This window comes from Phasianus colchicus, chromosome 32 (assembly GCF_987193195.1).
Source record: "Phasianus colchicus chromosome 32, bPhaCol1.hap1.1, whole genome shotgun sequence".
NCBI classification, from domain to species: domain Eukaryota; kingdom Metazoa; phylum Chordata; class Aves; order Galliformes; family Phasianidae; genus Phasianus; species Phasianus colchicus.
In genome coordinates, this window is record NC_143467.1 from 1,923,840 (window position 1) to 1,949,926 (window position 26,087).

General features: G+C 58.2%; 2 protein-coding genes across 2 annotated transcripts in view; both read left to right on the forward strand.

The window, feature by feature from the left end:
- Nucleotides 1-2,769, forward strand: part of TOMM40 (translocase of outer mitochondrial membrane 40) — a 38,526-nt gene extending 35,757 nt beyond the window's left edge. The window contains exon 10 of the mRNA XM_090128170.1: nucleotides 2,264-2,769. Coding sequence (XP_089984296.1) covers nucleotides 2,264-2,403 — 140 coding nt within the window. The 3' untranslated portion in view covers nucleotides 2,404-2,769. The remainder of the gene's footprint in view (nucleotides 1-2,263) is intronic.
- An 11,911-nt stretch (nucleotides 2,770-14,680) lies between these two features.
- On the forward strand, nucleotides 14,681-23,639 carry LOC149914035 (uncharacterized). Its single transcript, XM_090128162.1, has 3 exons — nucleotides 14,681-14,822; nucleotides 20,131-20,257; nucleotides 23,353-23,639. Exons 1-3 carry the CDS (start codon nucleotides 14,777-14,779, stop codon nucleotides 23,600-23,602), a joined length of 423 nt encoding a protein of 140 aa, XP_089984288.1. The 5' UTR covers nucleotides 14,681-14,776; the 3' UTR covers nucleotides 23,603-23,639.
- The last annotated feature ends 2,448 nt before the right edge of the window (nucleotides 23,640-26,087 follow it).

Sequence of the window (26,087 nt, forward strand, 5' to 3'; positions counted from 1 at the left end):
TGCCCCATAGATCCGCCCCATAGATCCTTCCTGCCCCATAGATCTGCCCCATAGATCCGCCCCATATATACGCCCTGCCCCATAGATCTGCCCCATTCATCCACCCTGCCCCATACATGTGCCCCATAGATCCTCCTGCCCCATAGATCCGCCCCATAGATCCGCCCTGCCCCATAGATCCTCCCCATAGATCCGCCCTGTCCCATAGATCTGCCCTGCCCCATAGATCCGCCCCATAGATCCGCCCTGCCCCATAGATCCGCCCCATAGATCTGTCCTACCCCATAGATCTGCCCCATAGATTCGCCCTGCCCCATAGATACGCCCTATAGATCCACCCTGCCCCATAGATCCGCCCTGCCCCATAGATCTGCCCCATAGATCTGCCCTACCCCATAGATCTGCCCCATAGATCCGCCCTGCCCCATAGATCCGCCCTATACATCCGCCTTGCCCCATAGATACGCCCTGCCCCATAGATCTGCCCCATAGATCCGCCCTGCCCCATAGATCCGCCCCATAGATCCGCCCTGCCCCATAGATCCACCCTGCCCCATAGATCTGCCCCATAGATCCTTCCTGCCCCATAGATCTGCCCCATAGATCCTTCCTGCCCCATAGATCTGCCGTGCCTCATAGATCTGCCCTATAGATCCACTCTGCCCCATAGATCCGCCCCATAGATCCGCCCTGCCCCATAGATCCGCCCTGCCCCATAGATCTGCCCCATAGATCCGCCCTGCCTTATAGATCTGCCCCACAGATCAGCCCTGCCCCATAGATCTGCCCCAGAGATCCTCCCTGCCCCATAGATCCGCCCCATAGATCCGCCGTGCCCCATAGATTCGCGCCATAGATCCTTCCTGCCCCATAGATCTGCCCTGCCCCATAAATCTGCCCCATAGATCAGCCCTGCCCCATAGATCCGCCCCATAGATCTGCCGTGCCTCATAGATCTGCCCCATACATCTGCCCTGCCCCATACATCTGTCCCATACATCCACCCTGCCCCATAGATCTGTCCTACGCCATAGATCTGCCCCATAGATCCACCCTGCCACACAGATCTGCCCCATAGATCCACCCTGCCCCATACGCCTGCCCCATAGATCCAATCTGCCCCATAGATCCTCCCTGCCCCATCGATTTGCCCCATACATCCGCCCTGCCCCATAGATCAGCTCTGCCCCGTAGATCCGCCCCATAGATCCTTCCTGCCCCATAGATCTGCTTTGCCTCATAGATCTGCCCCATAGATCCTCCCTGCCCCATAGATCCTCCCTGCCCCATAGATCCCCCCTGCCCCATAGATCCGCCCTGCCCCATAGATCCTCCCTGCCCCAAAGATCCTCCCTGCCCCATAGATCCTCCCTGCCCCATACATCCGCCCCATAGATCCTCCCTGCCCCATACATCCGCCCCATACATCCGCCCTGCCCCATAGATCAGCCCTGCCCCGTAGATCCGCCCCATAGATCCTTCCTGCCTCATAGATCTGCCCCATAGATCCCCCCTGCCCCATAGATCCACCTCCTGCCCCACGACCCCCCCACCTCCTTACCCCCACCCCCCCCTCTGACCCCCCCATATCCCCCCCCATTTCCTCATCCCACGACCCCCCCACGACCCCCCCACCCCCTTACACCCACCCCCCCCAACCCCCTCTATCCCCCCCCATTTCCTCATCCCCCCACAACCCCCCCACCCCCATTGACCCCCCGTATCCCCCATTTCCTCAGCCCCCACGACCCCCCCACGCCCCCCCCACCTCCCTACACCCCCCCAACCCCCCGTATCCCCCCCCATCCCCCCCATTTCCTCATCCCCCACCCCCCCAGGACCCCCCCACAACCCCCCAGGACCCCCCCCACCCCCTTACACCCCCCCAACCCCCCATATCCCCCCATTTCCTCATCCCCCCACCCCCCCACGACCCCCCCATCACCCCCCCACCCCCTCACCCACCCCCCCCTTGACCCCCCATATCCCCCATTTCCTCGTCCCCCCCACGACCCCCCCACGACCCCCCCACCGCCCTACACCCCCCAACCCCCCGTATCCCCCCCCATCCCCCCCCATTTCCTCATCCCCCCACCCCCCCACAACCCCCCAGGACCCCCCCCCACCCCCTTACACCCCCCCAACCCCCCATATCCCCCCATTTCCTCATCCCCCCATCCCCCCACGACCCCCCCATCCCCCCCCCACCCCCTTACCCCACACCCCCCCCATCTGACCCCCCCCGTATCCCCCCCCTCCATAGGCTCAGTGGACAGCAGCTGGCAGGTGGGGGCCGTGTTGGAGAAGAAGCTGCCCCCCCTCCCCCTCACTTTGGCTTTGGGGGCCTTCATCAACCACCGCAAGGACAAATTCCTCTGCGGCTTCGGCCTCACCATTGGATAACGCCGCCGCCATCATCATCATCATCATCATCGTCGTCGTCACTGGGGGGGGGGAGTCGGCTTTGGCACCATTGGGGGGGGTGTCGTTCCTATTGTGGCCACTGGGGGGCGCTGTGATTAATTATTGTCATTATTGGGGGGCTGCAATTCCCATTTTGGCCACTTGGGGGCGCTGTGACCGTCATTGTTTCCATTGGAGAGACTGCAGTTCCAATTGTGGCCACTGTGGGGCGCTGTGATTAATTATTGTCACCATAAATGGATGTAATTCTCACTGTGGCCACTGGGGGGCGCTGTGACCGTCATTGTTTCCATTATGGGGGCTGTAATTCCCGTTGTGGCCACTGTGGGGCGCTGTAATTAAATACTGTCACCATTGGGGGGATGCAGTTCCCATTGTGGCCACTGGGGGGCGCTGTGACCGTCACTGTTTCCATTATGAGGGGTGTAATTCCCATTCCAACCACTCGGGGGCGATGTGATTAATTACTGTCACCATAGATGGATGTAATTCTTATTCCAGCCACTGGGGGCCGCTGTGATTAATTATTGTCACCATTGGGGGGCGTAATTTTCACTGCGGCCACTGGGGGGCGCTGTGGCCGTCATTGTTTCCATTGGAGAGACTGCAGTTCCCATTGTGGCCACTGGGGGGCGCTGTGACCGACGTTGTTTCCATTATGGGGGCTGTAATTCCTATTGTGGCCACTGGGTGTCGCTGTTGCCATTGCCACCATAGACATGAATGCGATTCCTATTGTGGCCACTGGGCGGCGCTGTGACCGCCATTGTTTCCATTGGAGTGAATGTAATTCCCACTCCAGCCTCTGGGGGGCGCTCTGATTATTATTGTCTCCATTGGGGGCTGTAATTCCCGTTTTGGCCACTGGAGGGCGCTGTAATTAATTACTGTCACCATAGATGGATGTAATTCTCATTGTCACCACTGGGGGCGCTGTGACCGTCATTGTTTCCATTGGAGAGACTGCAGTTCCCATTCCAGCCACTGGGGAGCGCTGTGATTAATTATTGTCACCATAAATGGATGTAATTCTCACTGTGGCCACTGGGGGGCGCTGTGACCGACGTTGTTTCCATTGGAGTGAATGTAATTCCCACTCCAGCCACTGGGGGGCGCTGTGTTTATTATTGACATTATTGGGGGGATGCAGTTCCCATTGTGGCCACTGGGCGGCGCTGTGACCGTCATTGTTTCCATTCTGGAGGCTGTAATTCCTATTGTGGCCACTTGGTGGCGCTGCTGCCATTGCCACCATAGACATGAATGCGATTCCCATTGTGGCCACTGGGGGGCGCTGTGATTAATTATTGTCACCATAGATGGATGTAATTCTCATTGTCACCACTGGGGGGCGCGGTGACCGTCATTGTTTCCATTATGGGGGATGCAGTTCCCATTCCAGCCACTTGGGGGCGCTGTGACCGTCATTGTTTCCATTGGAGAGAATGCAGTTCTAATTGTGGCCACTGGGGGGCGCTGTGATTAATTATCGTCACCATTGGGGGGATGCAGTTCCCATTGTGGCCACTGGGTGGCGCTGTGATTAATTATTGTCATCACTGGGGGGCGTAATTCTCACTGTGGCCACTGGGGGGCGCTGTGACCGTCATTGTTTCCATTGGAGAGACTGCAGTTCTAATTGTGGCCAATGGGGGGCGCTGTGATTAATTACTGTCACCATAGATGGATGTAATTCTCATTGTCACCACTGGGGGGCGCTGTGACCGTCATTTTTTCCATTGGAGAGACTGCAGTTCCAATTGTGGCCACTGTGGGGCGCTGTAATTAACTATTGTCACTATAGATGGATGTAATTCTTATTCCAGCCACTGGGGGGCGCTGTGATTAATTACTGTCACCATAGATGGATGTAATTCTCATTGCCACCACTGGGGGGCGCTGTGACCGTCATTGTTTCCATTGGAGAGACTGCAGTTCCAATTGTGGCCACTGGGGGGCGCTGTGATTAATTACTGTCACCATAGATGGATGTAATTCTTATTCCAGCCACTGGGGGGCGCTGTGATTAATTATTGTCATCACTGGGGGGGCGTAATTCTCACTGTGGCCACTGGGGGGCGCTGTGACCGTCATTGTTTCCATTATGGGTGCTGTAATTCCTATTGTGGCCACTGGGTGGCGCTGCTGCCATTGCCACCATCGACATGAATGCGATTCTCATTGTGGCCACTGGGGGGCGCTGTGATTAATTATTGTCACCATAGATGGATGTAATTCTCATTGTGGCCACTGGGCGGCGCTGTGACCGCCATTGTTTCCATTGGAGTGAATGTAATTCCCACTCCAGCCTCTGGGGGGCGCTCTGATTATTATTGTCTCCATTGGGGGGTGTAATTCTCATTGTCACCACTGGGGGGCGCTGTGACCGCCATTGTTTCCATTATAGGGGCTGCAATTCACATTCCAGCCACTTGGGGGGACGTCATTGTTTCCATTGGAGAGACTGCAGTTCCAATCTGCGGCCACTGGGGGGCGCTGTGATTAATTATTCTTACCATTGGGGGGATGCAGTTCCCATTCTGGCCACTGGGGGGCGCTGTGATTAATTATTGTCACCATAAATGGATGTAATTCTCACTGTGGCCACTGGGGGGCGCTGTGATTATTATTGTCACCATTGGGGGGATGCAGTTCCCATTTTGGCCACTTGTGACCGCCATTGTTTCCATTCTGGAGGCTGTAATTCCTATTGTGGCCACTGGGTGGCGCTGCTGCCATTGCCACCATAGACATGAATGCGATTCCTATTGTGGCCACTGGGCGGCGCTGTGGCCGTCATTGTTTCCATTGGAGAGACTGCAGTTCCAATTGTGGCCACTGGGGGGCGCTGCTGCCATTGCCACCATAGACATGAATGCGATTCCCATTGTGGCCACTGGGGAGCGCTGTGACCGCCATTGTTTCCATTCTGGGGGCTGTAATTCCCGTTTTGGCCACTGGGTGGCGCTGCTGCCATTGCCACCATAGACATGAATGCGATTCCCATTGTGGCCACTGGGGAGCGCTGTGACCGCCATTGTTTCCATTGGAGAGACTGCAGTTCCAATTGTGGCCACTGGGTGGCGCTGCTGCCATTGCCACCATAGACATGAATGCGATTCCTATTGTGGCCACTGGGCGGCGCTGTGACCGTCATTGTTTCCATTATGGGGGCTGTAATTCCTATTGTGGCCACAGGGTGGCGCTGTGATCATTGTCCCCATTGGGTGCCATTGCGGCGGTCAGGCATGGGAAGAGCCTTCATCGTCCTTGGAGGACTCATCTTCATCATCGTCGTCGCCATCTTTATAGGGGGGGTGGCAACGACGGTGTGGCCCCCCGGGGGGGGAGGGGGGGGGCTGTGGTTCTCGTTGTCGCCGCTGGGGGGCGCTGTGACCGGGAGGACTTCATCATCGGTGTCGTTGGAGGACTCGCCATCATCATCGTCAGCATTGGGGGGAGGGGAATCCTCGTTGTTGGTCCTCCAAAGGGAGGTTGATGTCACCGTGGTCCTCCAAGGGGACATTTTTGGTCCTCCAAAGGGATGTTGATGGTCCTCCAAAGGGAGGTAGATGTCACCGCGGTCCTCCAAGGGGACATTGTTGGTCCTCCAAAGGGAAATGGGTGTCACTGTGACCTATGGGTGTCACTGTGGTTCTCCAAGGGGACATTGTTGGTCCTCCAAGGGGGCATTGATGTCACCGTGGTCCTCCAATGGGACATTGTTGGTCCTCCAAAGGGACGTTGATGGTCCTCCAAAGGGAGGTAGATGTCACCGCGGTCCTCCAAGGGGACATTGTTGGTCCTCCAAAGGGAAATGGGTATCACTGTCACCTATGGGTGTCACCGTGGTCCTCCAAGGGGACATTGTTGGTCCTCCAAAGGGACGTTGATGGTCCTCCAAAGGGAGGTAGATGTCACTGTGGTCCTCCAAAGGGAAATGGGTATCACTGTCACCTATGGGTGTCACCGTGGTCCTCCAGAGGGACATTGTTGGTCCTCCAAAGGGGCATAGATGTCATCGTGGTCCTCCAAAGGGACACTGTTGGTCCTCAGATATTTAGGGGCTCAGACCCCATAGATTTGGGGATTCTCCCCCCCATTTGGGGGCTCAGACCCTATAGATCTGGCTTTCATTCCCCCACATTTGGGGTTCAACCCCATAGATTTGGGGTTCAGATCCCATAGATCTAGCATTCATTCCCCCATATTTAGGGGATCTGAACCCATTGAATTGGGTTTCACACCCCATAGATTTGGGGATTCTCCTCCCCCATTTGGGGGCTCAGACCCCATAGATTTTGGGGTTCACACCCCATAGATTTGGGGTTCGTGCCCCATAGATTTGGGGATCCTCACCTCACATATGGGGACTCAGACCCCATAGATTTGGGGTTTCCCCCCCACTTTTGGTGTCCAGACCCCATAGATTTGGGGTTCAGACCCCATAGATCTGGCATTCATTCCCCCATATTTAGAGGCTCAGACCCCATAGATTTGGGTTTCACACCCCATAGATTTGGGGATTCTCCTCCCCCATTTGGGGGCTCAGACCCCATAGATTTGGGGTTCGTGCCCCATAGATTTGGGGGTTCCCCCACCCCATTTGGGGGCTCAGACCCCATAGATTTGGGGTTCAGACCCCATAGATTTGGGGGTTCTCCCCCCACATTTGGGGTCCAGATCCCATAGATTTGGGTTAAACACCCCATAGATTTGGGGATTCTCCTCCCCCATTTGGGGGCTCTGACCCCATAGATTTGGGGCTCAGACCCCATAGATCTGGCATTATTTGCTCCACATATGGGAACTCAGACCCCATAGATTTGGGTTTCACACCCCATAGATTTGGGGGTTCTCCCCCCCCATTTGGGGGCTCAGACCCCATAGATTTTGGGGCTCAGACCCCATAGATTTGGGGTTCAGACCCCATAGATTTGGGGATTCTCCTCCCCCATTTGGGGGCTCAAACCCCATAGATTTGGGGGTTCTCCCCACCCATTTGGGGGCTCTGACCCCATAGATTTGGGGCTCAGACCCCATAGATCTGGCATTATTTGCTCCACATATGGGAACTCAGACCCCATAGATTTTGGGGTTCAGACCCCATAGATTTGGGGATCCTCCCCCCACATATGGGGACTCAGACCCCATAGATTTGGGGGCTCGGACCCCATAGATTTGGGGGTTTGGACCCCACACGTTTGGGGCTCAGACCCCACAGATTTGGGTGTTCACCCCCATCCCCCCCCACAAACATTTAGGGTCCCCCACCCCCCCCATTTGGGTCCCTTCCCCCACCCCCCCCCGATGCCCCACCCCCTCCACGCTGTCCCCGTCCCTTTGACCCCAAACTTCGACCTTCGTCCCCAACCCCCCCCTCCCCTCCTCCCCATCCCCCCCATACGTCACTATGGGGCAAAGTCCTTATTTGGGGTTTGGGGGGGGGGAAGGGAAGAACCCCGATGTCCTCATTGCCCCCCATTGTCCCCCATTGCCCCCCATTGCCCCCCATTGTCCCCAAAGCCCCCCCTTTTGACCCCATTGCCCCCCATTGTCCCCAAAGCCCCCCCCTTTGACCCCATTGCCCCCCATTGCCCCCCATTGTCCCCCAAAGCCCCCCCTTTTGACCCCATTGTCCCCCGTTGTCCCCAAAGCCCCCCCTTTTGACCCCATTGCCCCCCATTGCCCCCATTGCCCCCCATTGTCCCCCATTGTCCCCTAAGCCCCCCCTTTTGACCCCATTGTCCCCCATTGCCCCCCATTGCCCCCCCATTGTCCCCAAACCCCCCACCTTTTGACCCCATTGTCCCCCACTGTCCCCAAAGCCCCCCCTTTTGACCCCATTGTCCCCCATTGGCCCCCATTGGCCCCCTTTTGACCCCATTGCCCCCCATTGTCCTTCACTGTCCCCCATTGTCCCCCATTGCCCCCCCATTATTCCCATTGCCCCCCTTGTCCCCATTGCCCCCCCATTGTCCCCCACTGCCCCTCATTGCCCCCCATTGTCCCCAAAGCCCCCCCTTTTGAACCCAAAGCCCCCCCTTTTGACCCCATTGCCCCCCATTGGCCCCAAAGCCCCCCCTTTTGACCCCATTGTCCCCCATTGGCCCCCATTGGCCCCCTTTTGACCCCATTGCCCCCCATTGTCCTTCACTGTCCCCCATTGTCCCCCATTGCCCCCCCATTATTCCCATTGCCCCCCTTGTCCCCATTGCCCCCCCATTGTCCCCCACTGCCCCTCATTGCCCCCCATTGTCCCCAAAGCCCCCCCTTTTGAACCCAAAGCCCCCCCTTTTGACCCCATTGCCCCCCATTGGCCCCAAAGCCCCCCCTTTTGAACCCAAAGCCCCCCCTTTTGACCCCATTGCCCCCCATTGGCCCCAAAGCCCCCCCTTTTGACCCCAAAGCCCCCCCTTTTGACCCCATTGCCCCCCATTGTCCCCAAAGCCCCCCCTTTTGACCCCATTGCCCCCCATTGTCCCCCATTGTCCCCATTCCCCCCTATTCCCCCCCATTGCCCCCCATTGTCCCCATTGTCCCCCACTGCCCCCCATTGTCCCCCATTGCCCCCCATTGCCCCCCATTGACCCCCATTGCCCCCATTGTCCCCATTGTCCCCCCCATTGCCCCCCATTGCCCCCATTCCCCCCCATTGTCCCCCACTGCCCCCCATTGTCCCCCATTGTCCCCAAAGCCCCCCATTGCCCCCCCCACTGTCCCCATTAACCCCATTGTCCCCACTGCCCCCCATTGTCCCCCATTGACCCCATTGCCCCCCATTGCCCCCCATTGACCCCCATTGCCCCCCCACTGTCCCCCATTCCTCCCCATTGTCCCCCATTGCCCCCCATTGTCCCCCATTGTCCCCAAAGCCCCCCCATTGCCCCCCCCACTGTCCCCATTCCCCCCATTGACCCCCCACTGCCCCCCATTGTCCCCCATTGTCCCCATTGCCCTCCATTGACCCCCCACTGTCCCCCATTGTCCCCCATTGACCCCCCATTGACCCCCATTGACCCCCATTGCCCCCCATTGCCCCCCATTGTCCCCCATTGCCCCCCCTTGTCCCCCATTGCCCCCCATTGCCCCCCATTGTCCCCCATTGCCCCCCATTGCCCCCCATTGCCCCCCATTGTCCCCCATTGCCCCCATTGTCCCCCATTGTCCCGAAATCCCCCCCACTGTCTCCCATTGCCCCCCATTGCCCCCCCTTGTCCCCATTGTCCCCCATTGTCCCCCATTGTCCCCCATTCCCCCCCATTGCCCCCCATTCCCCCCCATTGTCCCCCACTGTCCCCCATTGTCCCCCACTGTCCCCCATTGTCCCCCATTGCCCCCCATTGCCCCCCATTGCCCCCCATTATCCTCATTGCCCCCCCATTATCCCCATTGCCCCCCATTGTCCCCCATTGCCCACCATTGTCCCCATTGACCCCCATTGCCCCCCATTGTCCCCCATTGCCCCCCATTGACCCCCCATTGTCCCCATTGCCCCCCATTGTCCCCATTGACCCCCACTCCCCCCCATTGTCCCCATTGCCCCCCATTGACCCCCCATTGTCCCCATTGCCCCCCATTGTCCCCCATTGTCCCCCATTGCCGCCCATTGCCCCCCATTGTCCCCATTGCCCCCCACTGCCCCCCATTGCCCCCCATTATCCCCCATTGTCCCCATTGTCCCCCATTGTCCTCCATTGACCCCCATTGTCCCCCATTGTCCCCCATTGTCCCCGCCATTGTCCCCCATTGTCCCCCATTGTCCCCAAAGGCCCCCGTTGCCCCCCCACTGTCCCCATTGTCCCCATTGTCCCCCATTGCCCCCCATTGTCCCCCATTGTCCCCATTCCCCCCCATTGTCCCCAAAGCCCCCCCATTGTCCCCCATTGCCCCCCATTGCCCCCCATTGTCCCCCATTGCCCCCCATTATCCCCCATTCTCCCCATTGCCCCCCATTGACCCCCCACTGTCCCCCATTGTCCCCCACTGCCCCCCACTGCCCCCCACTGTCCCCCATTGACCCCCATTGACCCCCATTGCCCCCCATTGTCCCCATTGCCCCCCATTTCCCCCCATTGCCCCCCATTGTCCCCCATTGCCCCCATTCCCCCCCATTGTCCCCCACTGCCCCCCATTGTCCCCCATTGTCCCCCATTGTCCCCCATTGCCCCCATTCCCCCCCATTGTCCCCCACTGCCCCCCATTGTCCCCCATTGTCCCCCATTGTCCCCCACTGCCCCCCATTCCCCCCCATTGTCCCCAAAGCCCCCCCATTGCCCCCCCATTGTCCCCCATTGCCCCCCATTGCCCCCCACTGCCCCCCATTGCCCCCCATTGTCCCCCATTGCCCCCCCACTGTCCCCCATTGTCCCCCATTCCCCCCCATTGTCCCCCATTGACCCCCATTGCCCCCCATTGCCCCCCATTGTCCCCCATTGTCCCCATTGTCCCCCATTGTCCCCATTGCCCCCCATTGCCCCCCATTGTCCCCCATTGTCCCCATTGTCCCCCACTGCCCCCCATTGTCCCCATTGCCCCCCACTGCCCCCCACTGCCCCCCATTGTCCCCCACTGCCCCCCATTATCCCCCATTGTCCCCATTGCCCCCCATTGCCCCCCATTGACCCCCATTGCCCCCCATTATCCCCCATTGTCCCCATTGCCCCCCATTGTCCTCCATTGACCCCCACTGTCCCCCACTGTCCCCCCCCCGGCTGACCTTTGACCCCCCCTCCAGGCTCCGCCCCCTCCCCCTCCCCCTCCAGAATATTTAAAGGGCCGGAGGAGAGCGGCCCTATAGGGGAACCCAGGAGAGGTGAGGGGACTTTGGGGTCACGGGGGTTGGGGACATTGGGGTCCGTTGGGGGGGGGGGGGGCATGAGGGGGGAGGGACATTTGGGGACATTGGGGTCAATGGGGGGCAACGGGTGGGGGGGACATTGGGGGATATGGGGACAATGGGGGACATTGGGGGATATGGGGACAATGGGGGACATTGGGGTCACTTGGGGGGGGAGGGAGGGGTTGGGGACATTGGGGTCCGTGGGGGGGTGAAGAGGGGGGACATTTGGGGACATTGGGGTCAATGGGGGGCAACGGGTGGGAGGGACATTGGGGGATATGGGGTCAATGGGGGACATTGGGGGATATGGGGACAATGGGGGACATTGGGGTCACTTGGGGGGGGAGGGGGGGGTTGGGGACATTGGGGTCCGTGGGGGGGTGAAGGGGGGGGACATTTGGGGACATTGGGGTCAATAGGGGGCAATGGGGGGTAATAGGGACAATGGGGGACATTGGGGGGGGGACATTGGGGGATATGGGGACAATGGGGGACATTGGGGTCAATGGGGGACAATGGGGGGTAATAGGGACAATGGGGGACATTGGGGGGGGACATTGGGGGATATGGGGTCAATGGGGGACATTGGGGGATATGGGGACAATGGGGGACACTGGGGGGGGACATTGGGGGATATGGGGTCAATGGGGGACATTGGGGGATATGGGGTCAATGGTGGACATTGGGGGAGGATATTGGGGGATATGGGGTCAATGAGGGATACTGGGGGGAGTGGGGACATTTGGGGTCAATGGGGACAGTGGGGGACATTGGGGTGGGGGGACATTGGGGGATATGGGGTCAATGGGGGACATTGGGGGATATGGGGTCAATGGGGGACATTGGGGGACAATGAGGGACAATGGGGGATATGGGGACAATGGGGGACATTGGGGGGGGATATTGGGGGATATGGGGTCAATGGGGGACATTGGGGGATATGGGGACAATGGGGGACATTGGGGTCAATGGGGACAATGGGGGACATTGGGGGGGGACATTGGGGGATATGGGGACAATGGGGGACATTGGGGGGGGACATTGGGGGATATGGGGTCAATGGGGGACACTGGGGGGGAACATTGGGGGATATGGGATCAATGGGGGACATTGGGGGATATGGGGACAATGGGGGACATGGGGGGGGGACAATGGGGGATATGGGGTCAATGGGGGACAGTGGGGGGGGACATTGGGGGATATGGGGTCAATGGGGGACAGTGGGGGGGGACATTGGGGGATATGGGATCAATGGGGGACATTGGGGGATATGGGATCAATGGGGGACAGTGGGGGGGGACATTGGGGGATATGGGATCAGTGGGGGACATTGGGGGATATGGGGTCAATGGGGGACATTGGGGGGGACATTGGGGGATATGGGGTCAATGGGGGACATGGGGGGGGGATATTGGGGGATATGGGGAAAATGGGGGACATGGGGGGGGGATATTGGGGGATATGGGGACAATGGGGGACATTGGGGTCAATGGGGACAATGGGGGACATTGAGGGGGGGATATTGGGGGATATGGGGAAAATGGGGGACATGGGGGGGGGATATTGGGGGATATGGGGTCAATGGGGGACATTGGGGGGGACATTGGGGGATATGGGGTCAATGAGGGATACTGGGGGGAGTGGGGACATTTGGGGTCAATGGGGACAGTGGGGGACATTGGGGTGGGGGGACATTGGGGGATATGGGGTCAATGGGGGACATTGGGGGACAATGGGGGACATAGGGGGATATGGGGACAATGGGGGACAGTGGGGTGGGGGACATTGGGGTCACTGGGGTCATTGGGGTCTATGGAGTCTATAGGGACAATGGGGTCTATGGGGTCAATGGGGACATTGGGGTCAATGGGGACACATTTGGGTCAATGGGGACATTGGGGGCTTTGGGGTCAATGGGGACAATGGGGGCTTTAGGGTCTATGGGGTCAATGGGGTCAATGGGGACACATTTGGGTCAATGGGGGCTTTGGGGACAATGGGGTCAATGGGGACACTTTTGGGATAATGGGGACTATGGGGGCATTTGGGTCTATGGGGTCTATGGGGTCAATGGGGGCATTGGAGTCAATGGGGTCAATGGGGACACATTTGGGACAATGGAGACAATGGGGACGTTGGGGTCTATGGGGTCAATGGAGTCTATGGGGACAATGGGGTCTATGGGGTCAATGGGGGCATTGGGGTCAATGGGGACCCATTTGGGTCAATGGGGGGTCAATAGGGTCAATAGGGACACATTTGGGACGATGGGGACAATGGGGACATTGGGGTCTATGGGGTCTGTGGGGTCTATGGGGTCAATGGGGACACATTTGGGTCAATGGGGGCTTTGGGGTCAATGGAGTCAATGGGGACACATTTGGGACAATGGGGACAATGGAGACGTTGGGGTCAATGGGGTCTATGGGGTCAATGGGGTCAATGGGAACATATTTGGGACAATGGGGGCTTTGGGGTCAGTGGGGTCAATAGGGACACATTTGGGATGATGGGGACAATGGGGACATTAGGGTCTATGGGGTCAATGAGGACAATGGGGGCATTGGGGTCAATGGGGACCCATTTGGGACAATGGGGACTTTGGGGTCTATGGGGTCACTGGGGTCATTGGGGTCTATGGAGTCTATGGGGACAATGGGGACATTGGGGTCAATGGGGACATTGGGGTCAATGGGGACACATTTGGGATGATGGGGACAATGGGGACATTGGGGTCAGTGGTGGCTTTGGGGACAATGGGGTCAATGGGGGCGCATTTGGGACAATGGGGACATTGGGAACATCGGGGTCAATGGGGTCAATAGGGACATTGGGGTCTATGGGGTCAATGGGGACACATTTGGGATGATGGGGACAATGGGGACATTGGGGTCAATGGGGTCTGTGGGGTCAATGGGGACACTGGGGTCAATGGGGCACATTTGGGACATTGGGAACATTGGGGTCAATGGGGTCTGTGGGGACAATGGGGTCTATGGGTCTATGGGGTCTATGGGGACAATGGGGGCATTGGGGTCAATGGGGACACATTTGGGTCAATGGGGGCTTTGGGGTCAATGGAGTCAATGGGGACACATTTGGGATGATGGGGACAATGAGGTCAGTGGGGTCAATGGGGACCCATTTGGGTCAATGGGGGGTCAATAGGGTCAATGGGGACACATTTGGGATGATGGGGACATTGGGGACATTGGGGTCTATGGGGTCTATGGGGACGATGGGGGCATTGGGGTCAATGGGGACACATTTGGGACATTGGGAACATTGGGGTCAATGGGGTCAATGGGGACATTGGGGTCTATGGGGACAATGGGGACACATTTGGGACGATGGGAACAATGGGTACATTGGGGTCTATGGGGTCAATGGGGTCAATGGGGTCAATGAGGACATTGGGGTCAGTGGGGTCAATGGGGTCAATGGGGACAATGGGGACAATGGGATCAATGCGGGCGCTGCAGTAACGCGGTTCCGCCGCCAGGTGGCGCCATGCTGTTGGTGACGTTGGTGGCGGCCGCGGCGCTGCTGGGGGGGGGTGAGTGACCTCCAATGGGGGGGGGGGTCTCCATTGGGGTCTATGGGATCCCCGATTGGGGTCTATAGGGTCTCCAATTGGGGTCTATGGGGTCCAAAAGTGATCGATGGGGCTGGGGTCTCCATTGAGGTCTATGGGGTGTCCTTTGGGGTCTATGGGGTCTCCATTGGGGTCTATAGGGTCCCACACTGAGATCTATAGGGCTGGGGTCTCCATTGGGGTCTATGGGGTCCCACACAGAGATCTATAGGGCTGGGGTCTCCATTGAGGTCTATGGGGTCTCCATTGGGGTCTATGGGGTCTCCATTGGGATCTATGGGGTCCCTCATTGGGGTGTATGGGGTTTCCATTGGCGACTATGGGGTCTCCCATTGGGGTCTATGGGATCCCCGATTGGGGTCTATAGGGTCCCCCATTGGGGTCTATGGGGATCCATTGAGATCTATAGGGCTGGGGTCTCCATTGGGGTCTATGGGATCCCCGATTGGGGTCTATAGGGTCTCCAATTGGGGTCTATGGGGTCCCACACTGAGATCTATGGGGCTGGGGTCTCCATTGAGGTCTATGGGGTCTCCATTGGGATCTATGCAGTCCCTCATTGGCGTCTATGGGGTTTCCATTGGCGTCTATGGGGTCTCCCATTGGGGTCTATGGGATCCCCGATTGGGGTCTATAGGGTCCCCCATTGGGGTCTATGGGGATCCATTGAGATCTATGGGGCTGAGGTCCCCATTGGAGTCTATGGGGTCTCCATTGGGGTCTATGGGGTCCCACACTGAGATCTATAGGGCTGGGGTCTCCATTGAGGTCTATGGGGTGTCCTTTGGGGTCTATGGGGTCTCCATTGGGGTCTATAGGGTCCCAGACTGAGATCTATAGGGCTGGGGTCTCCATTGGGGTCTATAGGGTCTCCATTGACGTCTATGGGGTCTACATTGGGATCTATGGGGCTGGGGTCCACCATTGAGGACTATAGGGCCTCCATTGGAGTCTATGGGGTCCCACACCAAGATCTATAGGGCTGGGGTCTCCACTGGGGTCTATGGGGTCTCCATTGGGGTCTATGGGGTCCCATACTGAGATCTATGGGGCTGGGGTCTCCATTGAGGTCTATAGGGTTGCCTTTGGGGTCTCCGGGGTTTGCATTGGGGTCTATGGGGTCCGACACCGAGATCTATAGGGCTGGGGTCTCCACTGGGGTCTATGGGGTCTGCAATGGAATCTATGGGGCTGGGATGTCCATTGAGGTCTATGGGGTTTTCATTGGGGTCTATGGGGTCTCCACTGGGTTCTATGGGGTCTCCATTGGGATCTATGGGGCCCTCATTGGGGTGTATGGGGTTTCCATTGGGATCTATGGGGTCCCACACAGTGATCTATGGGGCTGGGGTCTCCATTGGGGTCTATGGGGTCCCCCATTGGAGTCTATGGGATCCCACACTGAGATCTATGGGGCTGGGGTCTCCATTGAGGTCTATGGGGTTTCCATTGGGGTCTATGGGGTCTGCAATGGAATCTATGGGGCTGGGGTCTCCATTGAGGTCTATAGGGTCTCCATTGGAGTCTATGGGGTCCCACACAGTTATCTATGGGGCTGGGGTCTCCATTGAGGTCTATGGGATTTCCGTTGGGGTCTATGGGGTCTCCATTGAGGTCTATGGGTCTAGGGTCCCCCATTGGGGTCTATGGGGATCCATTGAGATCTATGGGGCTGAGGTCCCCATTGAGGTCTATGGGGTCTCCACTGGAGTCTATGGGGTCCCACACTGAGATCTATAGGGCTGGGGTCTCCATTGATGTATATAGGGTTGCCTTTGGGGTCTCCGGGGTTTGCATTGGGGTCTATGGGGTCCCACACCGAGATTTATAGGGCTCGGGTCTCCACTGGGGTCTATGGGGTCTGCAATGGAATCTATGGGGCTGGGATGTCCATTGAGGTCTATGGGGTCTCCATTGGGATCTATGGGGCCCTCATTGGGGTGTATGGGGTTTCCATTGGGGTCTATGGGGTCTCCATTGGTGTCTATGGGGTCTGCATTGGGATTTATGGGGCTGGGGTCCCCCATTGAGGACTATAGGGCCTCCATTGGAGTCTATGGGGTCCCACACCAAGATCTATAGGGCTGAGGTCTCCATTGGGGTCTATGGGGTCTCCATTGGGATCTATGGGGTCCCTCATTGGGGTCTATGGGTCTCCATTGGGGTTTATGGGTTTCCATTGGGGTCTTTTGGGTCTCCATTGGGATCTATTGGGCTGGGGTCTCCATTGGGGTCTATGGGATCCCACACTGAGATCTATGGGGCTGGGGCCTCCATTGGGTTCTATGGGGTCCCCCATTGGAGTCTATGGGATCCCACACTGAGATCTATGGGGCTGGGGTCTCCATTGAGGTCTATGGGGTTTCCATTGGGGTCTATGGGGTCTGCAATGGAATCTATGGGGCTGGGGTCTCCATTGAGGTCTATGGTGTTTCCATTGGGGTCTATGGGGTCTGCATAGGAGTCTATGGGGCTGGGGTCCCCATTGAGGTCTATGGGGTCTCCATTGGGGTCTGCAATGGAATCTATGGGGCTGGGATCTCCATTGACGTCTATGGGGTCTCCATCGGGATCTATGGGGCCCTCATTGGGGTGTATGGGGTTTCCATTGGGGTCTATGGGGTCTCCATTGGGGTCTATGGGGTCTGCATTTGGATCTATGGGGCTGGGGTCCCCATTGAGGTCTATGGGGTCTCCACTGGAGTCTATGGGGTCCCACACTGAGATCTATAGGGCTGGGGTCTCCATTGATGTATATAGGGTTGCCTTTGGGGTCTCCGGGGTTTGCATTGGGGTCTATGGGGTCCCACACAGTGATCTATAGGGCTGGGGCCTCCATTGGGTTCTATAGGGTCCCCCATTGGAGTCTATGGGATCCCACACTGAGATCTATGGGGCTGGGGTCTCCATTGAGGTCTATGGGGTTTCCATTGGGGTCTATGGGGTCTGCAATGGAATCTATGGGGCTGGGGTCTCCATTGAGGTCTATGGTGTTTCCATTGGGGTCTATGGGGTCTGCATAGGAGTCTATGGGGCTGGGGTCCCCATTGAGGTCTATGGGGTCTCCATTGGGGTCTGCAATGGAATCTATGGGGCTGGGATCTCCATTGACGTCTATGGGGTCTCCATCGGGATCTATGGGGCCCTCATTGGGGTGTATGGGGTTTCCATTGGGGTCTATGGGGTCTCCATTGGGGTCTATGGGGTCTGCATTTGGATCTATGGGGCTGGGGTCCTCCATTGGAATCTATGGGGTCTCCATTGGGTTCTATGGGGTCCCAGACTGAGATCTATGGGACTGGGGTCTCCATTGGTGTCTATGGGGTCTCCATTGGGGTCTATGGGGCTGGGGTCTCCATTGAGGTCTATAGGGTCTCCATTGGAGTCTATGGGGTCCCACACAGTTATCTATGGGGCTGGGGTCTCCATTGAGGTCTATGGGATTTCCGTTGGGGTCTATGGGGTCTCCATTGAGGTCTATGGGTCTAGGGTCCCCCATTGGGGTCTATGGGGATCCATTGAGATCTATGGGGCTGAGGTCCCCATTGAGGTCTATGGGGTCTCCACTGGAGTCTATGGGGTCCCACACTGAGATCTATAGGGCTGGGGTCTCCATTGATGTATATAGGGTTGCCTTTGGGGTCTCCGGGGTTTGCATTGGGGTCTATGGGGTCCCACACAGTGATCTATAGGGCTGGGGCCTCCATTGGGTTCTATAGGGTCCCCCATTGGAGTCTATGGGATCCCACACTGAGATCTATGGGGCTGGGGTCTCCATTGAGGTCTATGGGGTTTCCATTGGGGTCTATGGGGTCTGCAATGGAATCTATGGGGCTGGGGTCTCCATTGAGGTCTATGGTGTTTCCATTGGGGTCTATGGGGTCTGCATAGGAGTCTATGGGGCTGGGGTCCCCATTGAGGTCTATGGGGTCTCCATTGGGGTCTGCAATGGAATCTATGGGGCTGGGATCTCCATTGACGTCTATGGGGTCTCCATCGGGATCTATGGGGCCCTCATTGGGGTGTATGGGGTTTCCATTGGGGTCTATGGGGTCTCCATTGGGGTCTATGGGGTCTGCATTTGGATCTATGGGGCTGGGGTCCTCCATTGGAATCTATGGGGTCTCCATTGGGTTCTATGGGGTCCCAGACTGAGATCTATGGGACTGGGGTCTCCATTGGTGTCTATGGGGTCTCCATTGGGGTCTATGGGGCTGGGGTCTCCATTGAGGTCTATAGGGTCTCCATTGGAGTCTATGGGGTCCCACACAGTTATCTATGGGGCTGGGGTCTCCATTGAGGTCTATGGGATTTCCGTTGGGGTCTATGGGGTCTCCATTGAGGTCTATGGGTCTAGGGTCCCCCATTGGGGTCTATGGGGATCCATTGAGATCTATGGGGCTGAGGTCCCCATTGAGGTCTATGGGGTCTCCACTGGAGTCTATGGGGTCCCACACTGAGATCTATAGGGCTGGGGTCTCCATTGATGTATATAGGGTTGCCTTTGGGGTCTCCGGGGTTTGCATTGGGGTCTATGGGGTCCCACACCGAGATCTATAGGGCTCGGGTCTCCACTGGGGTCTATGGGGTCTGCAATGGAATCTATGGGGCTGGGATGTCCATTGAGGTCTATGGGGTTTTCATTGGGGTCTATGGGGTCTCCACTGGGTTCTATGGGGTCTCCATTGGGATCTATGGGGCCCTCATTGGGGTGTATGGGGTTTCCATTGGGATCTATGGGGTCCCACACAGTGATCTATGGGGCTGGGGTCTCCATTGGGGTCTATGGGGTCTGCATTGGGATCTATGGGGCTGGGGTCCCCCATTGAGGTCTATAGGGTCTCCATTGGAGTCTATGGGGTCCCACACCAAGATCTATGGGGCTGAGGTCTCCTTTGGGGTCTATGGGGTCTCCATTGGGATCTATGGGGTCCCTCATTGGGGTCTATGGGTCTCCATTGGGGTCTATGGGTCTCCATTGGGGTCTATGGGTCTCCATTGGGGTTTATGGGTCTCCATTGGGGTTTATGGGTTTCCATTGGGGTCTTTTGGGTCTCCATTGGGATCTATGGGGCTGGGGTCTCCATTGGGGTCTATGGGGTCCCACACTGAGATCTATGGGGCTGGGGTCTCCATTGGGTTCTATGGGGTCTCCATTGGGTCCTATAGGGTGGTCTATGGAGTCCCCCATAGAAATCTATGGGGCCGGGGGCTCCCATTGGGATCTCTTTGCCCCCCCCGCTGACCCCCCAAAAACCGACTCCCTCAGTGTCTGGGGCTGAGACCCCCAACTCGGAGGAGCCCCCGGCCCCATTAACGCTGTGGGGTCGGGTGGAGGAAGCGGCGAAGAACTTCAGCGACCGGCTGTGGGGCAGCGATGTGGGGCAGGCAGTGCAGTGAGTGCGGGACCACGTGGGGGGCGAAGGCCACGCCCCCTGCCTTTGGCCACGCCCCCTCGAACTGGCCACGCCCCCTTCTGACCACACCCATCCAGCGGCAACGCATACCCTGGCCACGCCCCCTGACTTTGACCACGCCCCCTTCGTCTTGCCACGCCCCACCTCCTGACCACGCCCACCCCGGCAGTGTATTCCCCCTGGCCACGCCCCCTGTCTTTGGCCACGCCCCCTCGAACTGGCCACGCCCCCTTCTGACCACGCCCATCCAGCGGCAACGCACCCCTGGCCACGCCCACCGCCTTTAGCCACGCCCCCTTCTTCTGGCCACGCCTCCCTCCTGACCACGCCCACCCCGGCATTGTATTCCCCTGGCCACGCCCACTGTCTTTGGTCACGCCCCCTCAATCTGGCCACGCCCCCTTCTGATCACGCCCATCCAGTGGCAACGCACCCCTGGCCACGCCCACCGCCTTTAGCCACGCCCCCTTCTTCTGGCCACGCCTCCCTCCTGACCACGCCCTCCCCGGCAGTGTATTCCCCTGGCCACGCCCCCAGTCTTTGGCCACGCCCCCTCTTTCAGACCACGCCCCCATCTATCCACGCCCCCTTGCTATGGCCACGCCCCCGAATCAGGCCACGCCCCTTGCCTCATACCGCGCTTCTGTCTCTGGCCACGCCCCCCTCCCGCTGGCCACGCCCATCCTGTCACGCCCCCACCCTGACTACGCCAATCAGAGGTGGCAAACCCTCTGGTCACGCCCCCCGACTCTGACCACGCCCCCAGTGTTTAGCCACGCCTTCAACCCCTAGCCACGCCCCCACCCAATGACCACGCCCCCAGTTAATGGCCACGCCCCCTTGCATCTAACCACGCCCCCATGCCATGGCCACACCCCCTCCATCAAGCCACGCCCCTCTAAGCACGTCTGTGTCTCTGGCCACGCCCCTCTCGTTAAGCCTGCATCCTATTGGCCCAACTTTTTTCCCTATCCCCACCCCCTCTCAAGCCCCGCCCACTCTCCTCAACCCCGCATCCTATTGGCTCCTCCCTTTTCACAATCCCCTCCCTCTCCCCAACCCCGCATCCCATTGGCTCCTCCCCCCCTTAACCCCACCCCCTCTCGCTCCCCATAGGTCGATGCTGACAGCTCTGCGCACTTAGGGGGCAAACCACGCCCCCTTATCAAGCCCCACCCCCTTTCCTCAAACCCGCATCCTATTGGTTCATCTCTTCCCTATCCCCGCCCCTTCCTCAAGCCCCGCCCCCTGTCCTTAACCCCTCTTCCTATTGGCCCAGCTCCTTAACCCCACCCTCTCTCATCAACCTCACTTCCTATTGGCCACTCCCTCTCCCCTTAACCCCGCCCCTCCCCTCAACCCCGCATCCTATTGGCTCATCTCTTCCCTATCCCCGCCCCCTCTCAAGCCCCACCCCCTCTCCTCAACTCCGCATCCTATTGGCTCATCTCTTCCCTATCCCCACCCCCTCTCAAGCCCCGCCCCCTCTCCCCAACCCCGCATCCTATTGGCTCCTCCCTTTTCACAATCCCCTCCCTCTCCCCAACCCCGCATCCTATTGGCTCCTCACCCCCTTAACCCCACCCCCTCTCCCTCCCCATAGGTCGATGCTGACAGCTCTGCACACAGAGGGGGCAAACCACTCCCCCCCATCAAGCCCCGCCCCCTTTCCTCAAACCCGCATCCTATTGGTTCATCTCTTCCCTATCCCCGCCCCCTCCTCAAGCCCCGCCCCCTGTCCTTAACCCCTCTTCCTATTGGCCCAGCTCCTTTAGCCCGCCCTCTCTCATCAACCTCACTTCCTATTGGCCACTCCCTCTCCCCATAACCCCGCCCCCTCTCCTGAACTCCACATCCTATTGGCTCATCTCTTCCCTGTCCCCGCCCCTTCCTCAAGCCCCGCCCCCTGTCCTTAACCCCTCTTCCTATTGGCCCAGCTCCTTAACCCCACCCTCTCTCATCAACCTCACTTCCTATTGGCCACTCCCTCTCTCCTTAACCCCGCCCCCTCCCCTCAACCCCGCATCCTATTGGCTCATCTCTTCCCTATCCCCACCCCCTCTCAAGCCCCACCCCCTCTCCCCAACCCCGCATCCTATTGGCTCCTCTCTTTTCCCTATCCCCTCACTCTCCCCAACCCCGCATCCTATTGGCTCCTCCCCTCCTTAACCCCACCCCCTCTCGCTCCCCATAGGTCGATGCTGACAGCTCTGCGCACAGAGGGGGCAAACCACTCCCCCCCATCAAGCCCCGCCCCCTGTCCTTAACCCCTCTTCCTATTGGCCCAGCTCCTTAACCCCACCCTCTCTCATCAACCTCGCTTCCTATTGGCCACTCCCTCTCCCCGTAACCCCGCCCCCTCCCCTCAACCCCGCATCCTATTGGCTCATCTCTTCCCTATCCCCACCCCCTCTCAAGCCCCGCCCACTCTCCTCAACCCCGCATCCTATTGGCTACTCTCTTTTCACTATCCCCTCCCTCTCCCCAACCCCGCATCCTATTGGCTCCTCACCCCCTTAACCCCACCCCCTCTCGCTCCCCATAGGTCGATGCTGACAGCTCTGCACACAGAGGGGGCAGACCACGCCCCCTCATCAAGCCCCGCCCCCTTTCCTCTACCCCTCTTCCTGTTGGCCACTCCCTCTCCCCGTAACCCCGCCCCCTCTCCTCAACCCCGCATCCTATTGGCCCAGCTTTTTTCCCTTTCCCCACCCCCCTCCTCAAGCCCCGCCCGCTCTCCTCAACCCCTCATCCTATTGGCTCCTCACCCCCCTTAACCCCACCCCCTCTCCCTCCCCATAGGTCGATGCTGACAGCTCTGCGCACAGAGGGGCAGACCACGCCCCCTCATCAAGCCCCGCCCCCTTTCCTCAGCCCCGCATCCTATTGGCCCAGCTTTTTTCCCTTTCCCCACTCCCCTCCTCAAGCCCCGCCCCCTCTCCTCTACCCCGCATCCTATTGGCCCAGCTTTCTCCTTAACCCCGCCCCTTCCTCAAGCCCCGCCCGCTCTCCTCAACCCCGCATCCTATTGGCTCCTCCCCCCCCTTAACCCCACCCCCTCTCCCTCCCCATAGGTCGATGCTGACGGCGCTGCGCACGGAAGCGGCGGACGCGCGGTTCCGCGTTGCTGATTACGGGGCGGAAGTGGAACAAAGTTTCGCTTCTCTCGGCAAACGGCTCCGCCGCCGCTTCAGCCGGGATGGCGAAGAGCTCCGTTCCCGGTGGGGTCGATACCGTCAAGCGATGCACGACAAAGTCCTGCAATGGACGGAGCGCTGGAGGGGGAGGAAAGGGGAGGAAGAGGAGGCGATGGGGGAGGATTGAGCGAGTTGCTTTGGAAGGGGGGGGGGGGAGGGAGCGTGGGGGGATGGAGGGAGGGGAATGGTGTAAAAGCGGTGCACGGCGCTGTGTGCGTGCGTTGTTGGGGTGGGGAGGGTGAGAGGTGTTTGTGGTGCAATGCACGGGTTGCAATAAAGTTGCATTCTGATGCACGGGGTGCAAATCTCCAGTGCAATACATTCCCATTGCAATGCACAGGAATAACATAGAGGTTCCACTGCACTTGCGTTGCAATGCTCTGGATGTGAGGTGTTTGTGTTGCAATGCACGGGTTGCAGTAAAGTTGCATTCTGATGCACGGGGTGCAAATGGCCAACACAATGCATCCCCATTGCAACGTACAGCAGCGGTGCAGGAGCTGCAAAGTGCACACGTTGCAACGGTCTGGGTGTGAGGTGTTTGTGTTGCAATGCACGGGTTGCAATAAAGTTGCATTCTGATGCACGGGGTGCAAATCTCCAGTGCAATACATTCCCATTGCAATGCACAGGAATAACACAGAGGTTCCACTGCACTTGCGTTGCAATGCTCTGGATGTGAGGTGTTTGTGTTGCAATGCATGGGTTGCAATAAAGTTGCATTCTGATGCACGAGGTGCAAATGGCCAACACAATGTATCCCCATTGCAACACACAGCAGTGGTGCAGCAGGTGCAAAGTGCACACGTTGCAACGGTCTGGGTGTGAGGTGTTCAGGTTGCAATGCACGGGTTGCAATGAGCTTGCATTGCCATGCACGAGGTGCAAATGTCCAACACAATGCATCCCCGTTGCAACGCATAGCAGTGGTGCAGCAGGTGCAAAGTGCACGCATTGCAACACTCTGGGTGCGAGGTGTTCAGGTTGCAATGCATGGGTTGCAATGAGCTTGCATTGCCATGCACGAGGTGCAAATGTCCAACACAATGCATCCCCATTGCAATGCACAGCAGTGGTGCAGGAGCTGCAAAGTGCACCCGTTGCAACACTCTGGGTGTGAGGTGTTTGTGTTGCAATGCACGGGTTGCAATGAGCTTGCATTGCCATGCACGAGGTGCAAATGTCCAACACAATGCATCCCCGTTGCAACGCACAGCAGCGGTGCAGGAGCTGCAAAGTGCACGCATTGCAACACTCTGGGTGCGAGGTGTTCAGGTTGCAATGCATGGGTTGCAATGAGCTTGCATTGCCATGCACAAGGTGCAAATGTCCAACACAATGCATCCCCGTTGCAATGCACAGCAGCGGTGCAGGAGGTGCAAAGTGCACGCATTGCAACACTCTGGGTGTGAGGTGTTCAGGTTGCAATGCACGGGTTGCAATGAGCTTGCATTGCCATGCACGAGGTGCAAATGTCCAACACAATGCATCCCCGTTGCAACGCACAGCAGCGGTGCAGGAGGTGCAAAGTGCACACGTTGCAACGCTGTGGGTGTGAGGTGTTTGTGTTGCAATGCACGGCTTGCAATAAAGTTGCATTCTGATGCACGGGGTGCAAATCCCCAGCAGACTACATTCCCATAGCAATGCACAGGAGTAACACAGGGGGTCCAAAGTGCTCACGTTGCAATGCTTTGGGTGTGAGGTGTTTGTGTTGCAATGCACGGGTTGCAATAACGTTGCATTCTGATGCACGGGGTGCAAACCTCCAGCACAATACATTCCCATTGCAATGCACAGCAGTGGTGCAGGAGGTGCAAAGTGCACACGTTGCAACGCTCTGGGTGTGAGGTGTTCAGGTTGCAATGCACGGGTTGCAATGAGCTTGCATTGCCATGCACGAGGTGCAAATGTCCAACACAATGCATCCCCGTTGCAACGCACAGCAGCGGTGCAGGAGGTGCAAAGTGCACGCATTGCAACACTCTGGGTGTGAGGTGTTCAGGTTGCAATGCATGGGTTGCAATGAGCTTGCATTGCCATGCACGAGGTGCAAATGTCCAACACAATACATCCCCGTTGCAATGCAAAGGAACAGTGCAGGAGGTGCAAAGCAGCTGCATTGCAATCCTCGAGGTGCAGCGCATTCAGGGTGCAATGCACGGGTTGCAATGACCTTGCATTGCCATGCACAGGCTGCAAATGCTGGAGGGAACATATGCTTGTTGCAATGCACAGCAGCTGTGCAGGAGGTGCAAAGTGCACGCATTGCAACACTCTGGGTGTGAGGTGTTCAGGTTGCAATGCACGGCTTGCAATGAGCTTGCATTGCCATGCACGAGGTGCAAATGTCCAACACAATGCATCCCCGTTGCAACGCACAGCAGCGGTGCAGGAGGTGCAAAGTGCACACGTTGCAACGCTCTGGGTGTGAGGTGTTTGTGTTGCAATGCACGGCTTGCAATAAAGTTGCATTCTGATGCACGGGGTGCAAATCCCCAGCAGACTACATTCCCATAGCAATGCACAGGAGTAACACAGGGGGTCCAAAGTGCTCACGTTGCAATGCTTTGGGTGTGAGGTGTTTGTGTTGCAATGCACGGGTTGCAATA